Here is a 12,776-nt window from a genome sequence, read left to right on the forward strand (position 1 = left end):
ACAAAAGAGCAGATGCTGCTCAGTGGTCCACACTGTGAGGGACTTACTCAGGAGAACTGGCCTGGTCCTACACACTGAATACTCCTTGGCAGTTTCATCTGAAGGTATCAAAGCTCCAAGTCTGCTCCAGTGTGCAAACTTAAGCGGAAACCATCAGATTTGTCTAAAAGGCAAACTCCTAAACCAAAATGAAATGCCAGTGAACGCACAATCTGAGAGTCCTTCTGCTCCTACAGGTGTACGACGATGTCCTCTGCAGCATATTTTTCAGAGTTGATGCTGTCTTGCAGCTCACATCCAATAACGTGAAGTGAGCTCCAGATGGAGTTATGTGGAAAAAAATGCATTTTAGATCGGTTTTAAACCTTGGCTGGTTTTTGTCTGCCACAAAGCAGTTCCATTTGGAAAGATGCTGGCCACCTTCTCCACTCTCCACCGCTTTCTAAGCTGCATTTTAAAAACTAGTACCTCTCATCCCACTAAAAATGTGCAAGCACAGCTAAACACAAGGACCCGCCTGCAGCTAGCGCCCGAGTTCACCGACACGCACCGGGAAAACGCGACTGAATCGGGCAGCGCCCAAACGCTCCCCACGCTCCGATCTCGCCGTGCCCTCAGCCAGCTTTCCCTGACCCGGCCCGGGAGGCCTTGCAGCGCTCCTCCGCCCACACGCGGGCCCCGGCAGGTGCGGCGGCCTCGAACCGGCGGCGGGCAGCGGTGGCGGGCTCCGCCCCGGGGCTCCGCAGGTCCCGCCGCGTGCGCCAGGCCCGCCCCGGAGGCGGGCGGTCAGCGGGAGGGGAGGGAGGGTAGGAAGGTGCGCGGCGCGCAGGGGTGGGGGCTGTCTCGGGCGGCCCCCCTGGCTGGCGCCCGGCGGTAACGCTGCGACGGCGGCGCCGCTTCGCCTCTGCGCCGGGGCCGGGCCGGGCCGGGCCGCGCCGCGCCCGGGATTGGCTGCGCGGCCGCTTCGTCCCAGAATGCAGCGCATGGCGCGTCATTGAAGAGAGACCATGATGGCGGCGGCCGCGGCGGCGGGGGGGGCCCCCGAGGTGATCGCCCAGCTGGAGAACGCGGCCAAAGTGCTGATGGTGAGGCGGGCGGCGGCACGCGCCGCGCCCAGAGCGGCGCCTCGCGGCGGGGGCGCCCGCGCCAGCCCTCTCCCCCCCCTCCCCGCCTCCGCTCCCGCCGCCCGCGGAGCCTCCTGCCGCCTTCGCCCCTCAGGCGCGGGGCTCGGGGCGCAGCCCGCCGGGGCGCGGCGCCTCCGCCGCCCCCTCCCCGCCTCCTCCCGCTCCCCGGCCGGCCTCCCCTTCCGCGGGCGGCCGCTGCCGCGCCGGCTCGTCCCTGTCACCCCGCAGCCGGGCTCGGGCTCGGCCCCCGCCGCGCACGCCGCGCCGGTCCTCCATGTGCCGCCCGCACTCCCCCCCCACCCCCCGCCTCGGGCAGGCTTGCCCGCCCCCCGAGCTCCCCGCCTCGGCGGGGTGTCCCGTCCCGTCCTCCCCACGCCCCGAGCCCCCGCACCCCCATTGTCCGCCGCGGAAACCCGCGCTGAAGTTGCCGGTGAGCAACTCTCCCTCCCGGCGGCGGGCCCCGGGGCGCCTCCCGCGGCAGCGGCGGGACGGTGGGGGGGTCGTGCCCGGGCCCCGGCCCAACGAGGGGCAGTGAGGCACCGTCGGCAGCGTGGGGGCGACCTCAGAAGTGCCGCGAACCGCGGGCTGAGCGCCGCTCGTTTCCAGAGTTTTCCTTTCAGCGGAGGAAGGAGCACGGAGCAGCCAGAGGCTCACGGTGCTGCCGCGTTAAAGCCAGGCGTTCAGTGAGGCTTCGTGCCCTGATCTTTTTATTACCGGTTAACTGTGCTGCCTGTGAACGTGTTGTGTATTATTTTCTATGATTGCATGGAAGAGAAAGTCCACAGGGCAATTATCAGAATTGCGCTGGAGCTAAATGGCTATAGCGACCGTTGATGTTAAAACATCCTGGTCGTGCATGCTTGTAAAAGTTTTTTTTTTTCCTTTGAAAGAAAAGCCGTATATTGGCCTGTGTTGTTTACAGGTGTGTTTTGCAGATTTTCTAGAAATGGCTAGCTGAACGCCTCCCCCACAAAATTTATCTTACCAAAATGTGATTCCAACAGAAATAAAGTTTGCAAGTTGTTGATATTAGATGGGTTTCAAGAGAACCAAGCCAATAGTAGGAAAGTTTGCCTGATATCGATAACTGATCAGTGACCAGAGCCTGAATGATTGCAAGTTTAATGTCTAGCCAAAGCGGCCCGACTGTAAAGCCACAGGCAATTAGCTTTACTCGCAGATGTCCTCATCAAAATATGTGTGTTACTCCTTGTGAAATCAAAGCCTGAAAAACGTTTACTATGTTTCCAAACAGGGAAGTAAAGACTGATAGCTTAGCAACAAGCACTAGTCCTTTTAGAAAAAAACTTCTCGAAGTATGTGAACAGTGATGTATCTTAAGCTTTGAGTTGCTTTTGATTCATGCATGCCTTTGCAAAACATAAATGTGTCGACTGTTGGACATTCTCATAATGTCTGTCTCAGTTTTAAAAATAACGCAGTTGCTGTACTTACCAGAAGTGTTTGACTGCATAGGGGAAATATGTAATAAGTATTATTATGAGACAGAACACGTGTGTGGAAGGAAGCTGGCGGTTAGGTAGTTTTCAGTATCAAACTGATAGCACATGGAGTGGCATGTCCAAAGTTTTGCATCTGTGCTAGAAAACTTAATATTACTTGTGTTGGCATAGTTTCCCTAGCCTAGCCCTGCTGCCATAGGGAGGGAGATGCCACTTAATGTGGAGTTTAGGTAAATAAAAATGTTAATACAGTGAAAAGATGCAAGCCTTTTGTGCTAACGTTTGTGCTTCTCTTGAAGAATAAGTGCTAAACTTGGTGGTAAAACAAAGTCTCAGATCTGTAAGCACATGGTTGTTAGGATCATTGTTGAATTTCTAGCTTCCTCTCTTCCTCCAGCGTCTGACAGTATGAAAGCTGTCTTGTTGCTGTCATTAGCTTTTTCTTGTTCTTCTTTTTTCTTTTCCACAGCTGCTCTTGGAAGTCTCATAGACAGCACTGAACTGACAAGAATTAGTTAGATGGCTCTTCCTGAGGAAACTGCACAAACCAGATATTTACTAAAGCTATCTGTGAGGCTAAGAACCCAGAATCAGGCTTCAAGCTGATTTGGCTCGAGAAGAGCTGTGAGAACTGCTTAGGGTTATTGCTCTGTGTTGTTTCTTCTCAAAAATCATCAGGTCTTTGGGCTGATGAAGGAGAGGAAGAGTGCAGCTCGCTGCGTATGCTGCTTTACAAAGGTGGACATGAGACCACAGAGACTGAAAAGGTTATGCGCTCTGCTCCTGTTCTTTCTCACTAGCAACTGTGGAAAAACAAGGGCTGAATCGTGTTTCAGGACTGCACCTGGACAGTGATGATCTTAATTTAATTTAGCCAGAGGACTACACAGTTTGGTAAAATCTGGTAAAATGTCTACTTGGGGAGGAGGGCAAGAAGTAACTGTGTGTGGCAGTTAGGAGGTGTGAACTGGTCGAGCAAACTGGTGGGATCACTTAGGTATTTATGTAAAAATCTGAGGACTAGGGGGAGGGTGGTGAACCTGGAGCTTGTAATGGAGGTCATTACCAGCAGAAGCTGGCACCTTGCAGTGGAGCCATTCCTGCAGTGATGGGAAAGGGCAGAGCTGTGAATGGTCTGACAATAGGTGGCAGCAAGTTCTAACTGGGCAGGGAGTTGTGGAGGGATTCAGCGAGGTTTTCTTGTGGCAGCTCAGACAGTAGCAATCCTTGCAAAATACAGTTGGTTAGGGAGGTATCAAAGGTGGTGCAACGTATCTGAGGATGGAGCAGGGAGTGATGGTGGTTTATGTGGTACTTGTCTTGATTCCAAACTGAAATACTGAGCCTTGGGGAATGGACTAGATAATAATGGACTGAGGAATTCAGACATGCTAATAAAAAGACCTGAATGCATTTAATTAACTTTCCTTGAGGGTAAGTATGGATTACAATGAGCTCTCTAAATCTTTGATAAGTATTTTCCTAATTTTTTTTCTAATTGCTCTGGGTTAGTTGAGTTTTCCTTTGGAAAACTCCTTTTTTATGTCAGATAGGAGCTATGTTAGTTCTGATCTCATAAACTGCTGATCTCTATGGACTTTACAAACCATGGTGTACAGTGTATGAAAACTGAAAAAATTCAATTTGTTCTCTCACCAAGTTCCTCTACAGCTGTATAAAAATGCTTTTCCTTTGTTACCAGTAACACCTTTCAACACATTCTAGGTAGCCCACATTCAAAAGGCTTAGTTTGGAAAATGATTGAAATTTGGTATAAGTTGAAGAGTTGTTACAAAAGATGAAACTTGAGTTGTCATTAGCTGCCAAATATGACTTTAAATGCTGGTCCTGCGACAGTGTTCTTTGTTGTGTGTAAGAGTATTTCCTATACTAAAAAGTACTTGCTTTTTGGGTACTTAATTCCTTTCCAACAAAGCTGAATGCTGTTCGCTTGAAGTAAGGTCAAGTTTTACTTAAAGTGTAACATGCTGTGTGGTTATTCAGTGCCGTAGGTTGATACACACCTTTGACCTGTGTGGCTTTGGTGAAGACCATACACCAGCATCTGTATGAACTGAATGAATTTACTGCTCCTCCATTTCCAACTGGCATGGCATCCCCTAACCAAATGTATATGTTTCCCATCTATTATCTTCTGTTTAGCTCAAGTGGTAATTAATACTGAATATCATTAGTATCAGGAAAGCACTGTTTCAATAACTGTCTCCATGGATGAGAGAAGACAGAGGTTGTATTATTAAGGAAAGAAATGTAAATGTCATCCCATGTGTAAAACTGTTTAGTTATTGCTGGGAGTTTATTAAAGCAGGTTGAATTTTTTTTAGCATATGATGTTCTGTGACACCTAAATCTAAATTCACAGGTTATAGCTTGTTCCCCCCGGCCCTCTCCAAAAAGGGGTGCTCTGCTCCTACCTGCAGCTCCACTTTCTCCCTTGTGACTCTGTGCTGAGCATATTAATATTGCTGAGATGACATAGGAATTAAAAAAAGGAATGGATTTCTGTCAGGCTAGCAAGACGAATTGGCTATCTGTGCAGCCATTTAGGTTGCAGAGCTAGCACAGGGGGGGCTGAAATTAGATTGTTGGACATGCACAGGGCCGGTCTGCCCCTATTAGCAGTGGTGAGCTGTCAGGTTGGCTCAAGTGTATCATATACCTTCACTGTACAATTTACTTGCCAACTCAGACTGCCTTGATATTAGAAATGCCAGGCTTTTGTCAGAGGTGCACAGTGGAAAGACAAGAGGTTGCAAGTTTCAGGGAAATTCCAGCTGGATAGAAGGCAAAGAAAATGATCACAGTAAGTGTGGTTGGTGAAGGCAGTGGAGCAGGCTACCTGGAGAGGCTATGGGATCTCATATCTTTGGAGATATTTAAAACTTGACTGAACAAGGCCCTGAGCAACCTGATCTAACTTTGAAACAAGTTCTCTTTTGGGCAGGGGATTGAGCAAAGTAAGGTCCAGAGGTCCTTGTCATCCTAAGCTAGTCTATGCCTTATGAGTCTGGGTAGCATTAACAGACAGATTTGAGAACATTTGAGCAAAGGCTTTTGCAGAAGAATTCCCTGCTTTAAAAGTTTGTAAATGTTCTGGTTTCACTGTGGTGTGTTTTGGGGATGATGGTGAGGGAATTCATACATTACTGTCTTGGGGTATTTCTTTGTGGCTTACCCTGCCCTCTGAGGGAGGTTTTAGGCTGAAGTAGGGTAGTCTGACACTGGTCAAACTTACTTTTCTTTCAGATGTTGAAATAAGTGTATAGAACAAGAGCATAAGGGATCACTTTAGTATGCTGAAAATCAAAGAACAAACTGTTTACATCATGTACCCTGACAATTTGTATGTTGTTTTTGTTTTGGGTTTTTTGACCTGCCTTTCTTGGTTCAGGACCATGACAATTGTCCTTCCATGAGGAAGTTCAATTTCTCATTGCAGCCTGTCTTCATTGTGGGGCAGTTTTGCAGGCCGTGAAGCATGAATAATAGTAAGGATGAAGGGAAGAGATGGACTAGCTCTGATTTTGTTATGGCAGGTTACCTCTTGAAAGAAATGAGACAAATGAATCATTTCAATGTTGAGATGATTTGTGGAAGTCCTCCATGCCATCACCCAGCAAAACAAGCTGGATGTGTGCTATATTATGGCTGGACCAGACATGTGCCCAGCTGAGTTCTGCTTCCAGTGATGGCCTCTAGCTGCTGATTTAAAGAAAGGGTCTAAAAAATGAGGATAATCCTTTCACTGATATATACTTTATGTTATTTGAATTAGCAATTTCAAGAGCTCAAGGTAGCATTGTTGCATTTAATGATTGTTGATCAACTTTTCTTCCACTAATATGTCCAGTTGTGGGGGTTTTTATTTTCTTGGTTTTTATATTATACTTGTCTGGTAGTGATGGGCTCCATAGGTGTGTTTTGAAATAAACCCCAATGTTATGTTATTTGAGAGAAGCCCTGCAGTTTGATCATTTCGTTCATGAATTACGACAAATACCCAATCATCATTCTGATTTTTCTTCTGCAGTACACTTTGTGATTTTTATAGCTTTCTATCATATTGCATCCTCCAGTCATCTGTTAGCTAAACGGAAGGCTCTTGTCTAGTCATTTTTTCATGTGGGAGATTCCCCATACCTCTAAGCATCCCTGTACTCCTCTGTAGCTTTTTAGATTTATGATACCATTTTTGAGATGGACTGGCCAGAACTGCATTCTTTTGTGATGCGGATACTTGAGGATTTTAGATGGTTGTAAATTTTTGGGATTATTTTGTATTCCTTTCCTAATAGTACTTAACATTGTGCTTTTCTTTATTACTGCAGAGCAGCAAGGTGGTGTTTTCAGAGGACTATACCCAAGCTGTCCAGATCTTTTTCTGGACCAGTACTAAGTCCATCACGTGTATGTATAGTTTTTCCTCCTTTTGCTTAAGAACTGGTATGGTTGGTGCATTTTACAGGCACACGGTTCAGATTACAGCTTGGAAGATAAGTACGTGCAGTGTGCAGCACACCGATGAAACTTACCTGGGAGCTGAGAAGAAACGTGCATGGACCATACCCAAAGCACACAGTACTAAGGGTGAGGAGTTGAGAATAGGAATGTGAGGATTGATACAGGTTCTGGTATCTTTGAAAAGCAAATGTAACACCTGATGAAATGAAAAACCTAGTGAAATGGGATTCTACACACTTTGGGTTTATTTCCCCTGATTGTTTCACAGAGGGAGTATTAGTCTTTGAATCAAGATGATTTTTCACACTCATTTGACACGTTGCTGTTGCATTGGTGTATTTCTATATTTTGTTCTGAGTTGTCAGTGAAAATACTGTGTGTCTGCTCCTAGATTTGTCCGTTGGGGAGCTTCATTAGTCCGTAACTCCATCTGGATACGTCTTCTTCAGGCACTACCAACTGCTGTCTTCCCTTTGACGTGCTTCCTAAGAGTCTTATCGTTGTTATGCTAATCTGTGTTCATTAGTTAATTAACAGCTTTCCATATGGAAGGGTGGAAGAAATCCTCTTGATTATTAAGTTGAGCTGATGCTGTCACAAGTAGCTAAGTAATATATTCCTTTTCATAATTTCTGACACTGTTTGGATACTAAAAAGTCTGTCTGGATTAGGTATACATAAGATCTTCACTTCTGTGTCCTGGCTTGATGTAGGGGTGGAATTCTGGATTTTGATGGTCATGTCCTTTTCCATTCTACTGGGGAAAATGTATTCTTCATATCTATCTCCTTTCCTGCTTTCCAGGTTTCCTTGGCTTCCCCAGAACAAAAGAAAGTGAAACTGATGCCTGTGTTGGGGCTGTGACCTAGTAAAGGGAATGCGGTAACATTTGGAGGAATTTTGATGCGTAGCAGGGTGTATGAGTGGCATAAACCCATATATGTGCTGGGAGATGTGGCATAGAAGGGAGGGTGTCAGATCTGAGCTGTAGGAGACATTGATGTGGGTCTTCAGTTCTTTTTCATCCCTTTAAATCTGTCTAAAACATCCTGTTGAATAGGGAGTAGTTGTTTGAGTAAGGAGTTTAAGAAATGGGGGAGTGCTGACAGGAGGATATATTTAAAGAGTCCCTCTTTTTTCCCTTCCCTGCCTCCCAAAAAGGAAAACCTCAGACTCTCCTACTTCTGAGAGTTAATGATGAGTGGCAGCTGTACAGCGCTGCCTTTGGCTCTGCTGAAACATAGAGTAGCGCACCCACCTGAGTGGCTGCATGGTGAACTGGATTGGGAAGTGGATGCAAGAGGAAAAGTTTTAATTCTGGTAACTTTTACTATGTTGCATTATACACAATTTTGCTACCTTGACTGAGTTGAAAAAGGTTCCCTATGCTCCTAAAAGAAACTTTGGTCAAATTATACTGTTAAATCACTTAGGAAGTAGCAGATAAAATTCTCTTTATCTTCAGATCAAGACTGATTTATTTTTTTTAGATAAAAAATACACTTAAAGTTATTTGCACTAATATAGGAGCAAGTGAATGAAGTTTTATTGCTTTTGTTACTCCCGAAGTCAGATAAGTTGGTTTAGTGGTGCCTACCAAATTCAAAATTTACAGAACTATAAAAGTGAATATGAAGAAAGGCTAAAGATATACCACAGTTTGTGCTGAAATTAAGAATTTCAGTATTTATTGTCATGCAGTCCAGCTGTGTTATGTGCAGCTGTGCAAAATGGTAGAGGCGCAGCTGTAGTAATGTTGAAAATATGCCTTATGCCAGGGTCTCTTGAAGGCTTTGTATAATTAATTTCTGGCTATGAAATCAATAAAGTGCATAAAGGTGTTTTGCCATGGAATTTTACCATTTATGACAACGGTCCCTGGGATTTCAAAGAGCTTGGCCAAGGTGATGAACATCTGCAGTCCCAGGCTTGTAAGTGTGACACAGACATATGTTTTCACAGAAGCCTAAACCAGCCTAATGGCTGAGGAAAACTATTACTTATCTTTTTGCTGGGTTGGTTATCTGCTAGTTTAGTGAGCTGGACTGGCTTATGGAAGTACCTGTCAGTTGCCAAAGCTAGCACAAGATAACGTTAATAATGGGCATCTAGGAGTGGAGAGGAACTAGCGTGGTTGGAAGGAGAGGAGGCAGGTCTCCATCACTGCATTGCCTCTCTGGGAACCACAGCCTTGGAGTTCTGGCAGCCTCTGCTCACTACTATCAACTTAGACTAGGATCCTGTTGTAACAAAGGGAAAGAATAATACCAGCATCCTTCATGAACATGTTTTGAAATCTCTTCATGGGAAGAGCTGCAGAAAAGTTACATGATGTTTGTCTTTGTGTATACTTTACCGAAGTATTCTGTTTTCCTGGTAAGAGTGGACTGTAATGCTTAAAGTGCTGGTGTTTTGAGGGGGTTGCTGTAGTATGGGATTAAGGCTGTATTGGAGTGGGTGGTATGTTCCTTGACTTTATATTTCCAGTTTTTCAGAAATGGGTAACTTCATAGCTTTTAATGGTTGAGCCATGTTCAATCAGGTCTTCAGGCTGCTTTGGAAGGACCTTGAATTTGACTCTCGCATCACAAGTATATATCCTGGCTGCCAAGGTTTTTGCTCCAACAACAGGTGAAGGAGGGCAGAGGCAGTTTGTAGAATTCACAAAACGGGTTGCAGTATCGTTAACACAGAGTCTCAAAATCCAGTAGTTGGGTGTACTCCAGAGGCTGTTGCATTGGTCAATGCCACAGGACAGCTGTTTGTACAAAGATCAATGGTGCAATTGGATGACAACCAACACTGAGTTATACCATCCTTCATTATATTGTTATTATAAAACAATATTTCAACTATTGTTAATTGTGGCATTAGTGAAGGTACGCAAACAGTATCAAAGCTAACACAACAGCAGAAACAATTGTACAAACACAAAGCACGCTGGCTCATTTACACGCTCGTTGATGAATTACTGCAGAACTGCCACCTTTCTGTCACATGGCAGCACAAGAGAAGTCATACCTCCATGCACGGCCTGGCTGGGGTTGGGAGAGTGTTCCCATGCCAGTGATATGGGGGCAAGCATCATCAATTTGGGGTCTTCTCTGGACCAGGATCTACATGTATAGCTTCTCTGCCTTGGGCATGCAGTGAAGGCAGGGTCCTCTCTTGCTGATTTTGTCTGGCTCTGCAAATAGGTGGTTCAAATGTTTTGGAATGAACTTCCCCAAACCCAGTCTGCCAGAGCTTGGGCTTGTATTGGTGGTCTTGGCATCAGATGGGCTCTTCAGTCAGTTCCTCATTTGTCTTGCCATGACTTCATCCAGGCATTGCTGGCGCACCCTGCCTGCCTGCTGTGTGTTTCACCTTACAGCTCAGTTAGTTTCTTCTCATGTTAGACCTCTGGTCTTAAAGCTACTTTTTACACACTTGATTTCATGAGGACTCCTCCACAGCATCTATATGTATATATGTGTATACAGTAACTGGAGATCCCCAAAGGTAAGGCCAGATCTGTATCTCTGTTGCAACAGGACTGCAGCCCTGGGGGAAAAAACAATGTTCCCCCTTGCAGCTACAGATGCTGGTTTGTTATTAGGAGCCTTAAAGTTGAGTTTGTGTGGTTTTAAAGCAGTGGCTGAAAAGCATTACTTTAAAACTTCACTGATTTTATGTGCAAACAGAGCTTTGGGTCTTTTCTGCACTGACCATAGTTTCGGGTTTGGGGTTTTTTTGGTTAAGGTCTTAACCATTCACATTTAGCTTAGTTCTATCATTTCTTCAGTCACTGTCATCTTCTATTTGCTTTGCTAATAATGTTGCTGCTATTTGAATTTTCTGTGGTTTTTTGGTAGCTTCTCAGATGGCTGAAGTCTTACATCTGTATTGAGAAAATGTGTGAATAGGTTTACAAAACACGTACACTCCTCTCTGGTGAAAAAAACACAGATAGTGCTTCCCTTACCTGTCAACAACAACAACAGAAGCCCAACCCAAAAAATAAACATGCTTTTTCCTGAGAGAATTAGGGAGGCTTAGCTGCAAAGCCTTTATTTTGTGAGGTTGTTTTAAGTGGGATTAAGAACAGATGTTGGGTAGCTTCAGGATAATGAATTGTTTAGTGGGGAATATATAAATATTAAATTCTAATATCAAGAGAAATGACAATATTGTTTCTGGAGCTGTTCTTCTGTTCAAGTTACAATAACATTCCATCTAACAGCCCTAAGAATAAAATATATAGTTATGACCACATTCCTTCACAATCATTTTTTCGGTAAGTATGTGGTGCCCTGTGACTGCTCAGAGCTTGAGACTTAGCTAATTTATGCAGGTTCTTAGAGTGAACTCGGGCACTTAACTTCAAGGGAGTCTTAAAAATTACCTCTTCTAAATAAACCCCCAAAATATGTGTATGTGGAATAAAAAATAATTTTCTTCATAAAAGAAATGATTTTTAGAAGAGAATCTCTCAAAATACCTATTGTGTGTCTGCTCCTTTGTATCATGGAGGATGAATACAGAGATGTAACTTCTTTGATAACATGGTTCAGGCTGTATCTGCAAGAGTGGAACAAATCAGTGAAACAAGGTAAAAGTAAATGACATCCTACCTTCTCAAGTGTGTGCAATTCTGGATATATTTTTGCCATTTCCCAGTAATTGGCAAAATGTTAGGGAAAGGAGCTTTTCTGAGGTGTTTAGTAAAAGTCCAGAATCTGTCCTGGTTTTGAGTGACAGATTCACTTTACAAAATCATTTTCAGTTTCACAATTCCTCTTGACTTCCTTACCCTGCAGGCTGGCTTAGGTGATGAGCTTCCTCCTCTGGCCTCTATTCTGTTGCTCTTGTTTTGCTAAATCTTGATTTCATGTTCCCTGTAGTTACATTTCTGGTTGCTTACTTGATTCAGGTATTGCATTTCATGTGTATTTTACTTGTGTGTGTCTGTAAGTTTCCATTAATGTGCTAACAGCTGAAAGTAGTTGTTTTAGGCTGTGCCATTTTGAAAGTACACTAAGCCAAAGGATTTTTCTATGTGAAATTTAGATAAACCTTGAAAACTTAAAAAAAAAAAAAATCCTTATCTCGCTTTTAATCAACTCTTTCCAAATAACAATGAAGGGACAAAATGGTTTTGAAATTTTAGAAAGATTGACAGAGGAGGAAGTGCTGAATAAAACCTGAATTCTGGTAGGGAAGCCGGCTGCTCTGTGTGCCTGCCTTTCTTCATTAGCTTGGTGGGAGGAAACGCTTTTGTGATGAGAGGCAAAGCCTAAAACTCTCAGAAACCAAAATGCATCATTATCTCAGTTTGTCTTTCATGGAGTGATGACTTTCAACTTCTGTGTTAGGCAGTGTGTGTGAGGCGGATGGAGGTTATCCATGTGATGTCCTGTTCCCCCTGTGATGTCCTACTCCATCTGCGCATGCTTACTGTACAAGGCTGTTTGCAGCAGTGGATGGTTATAGCTGTAGTTTCAGCAAGTTTAATTTGAAATGGGACAATAGGAAAAAATAGATACTACAAGATACTTCTTCACATGGGGTAATATTAAAGTTTCTATTGCAGTAGGAGGGCAGTTGCTGACAATATTTGATGTACAGTGAGCCTGATAACTAGGTTATATATCACCTACATCTCAACTTGTGAGCTTTGGAAAATGAGTATGGCCCTTACCAGCATTATTATGATCTACTGTCTAGT

General features: G+C 44.4%; 1 protein-coding gene across 4 annotated transcripts in view; it reads left to right on the forward strand.

Annotated features, from left to right (window-relative positions):
* The first annotated feature begins 826 nt into the window (after positions 1-826).
* Positions 827-12,776, forward strand: part of XPO4 (exportin 4) — an 85,229-nt gene continuing 73,279 nt past the window's right edge. For all 4 annotated transcript variants that reach the window (XR_008578997.1, XM_054839611.1, XM_054839625.1 and 1 more), the window contains exon 1: positions 827-1,085. Coding sequence is in view for 3 of the 4 variants with exons in the window: in XM_054839611.1 (XP_054695586.1) it covers positions 1,008-1,085 (78 nt within the window). In the remaining variant the exon portion in view is untranslated. The remainder of the gene's footprint in view (positions 1,086-12,776) is intronic.

Source organism: Grus americana, chromosome 1, assembly GCF_028858705.1.
Source record: "Grus americana isolate bGruAme1 chromosome 1, bGruAme1.mat, whole genome shotgun sequence".
Lineage (NCBI taxonomy): Eukaryota > Metazoa > Chordata > Aves > Gruiformes > Gruidae > Grus > Grus americana.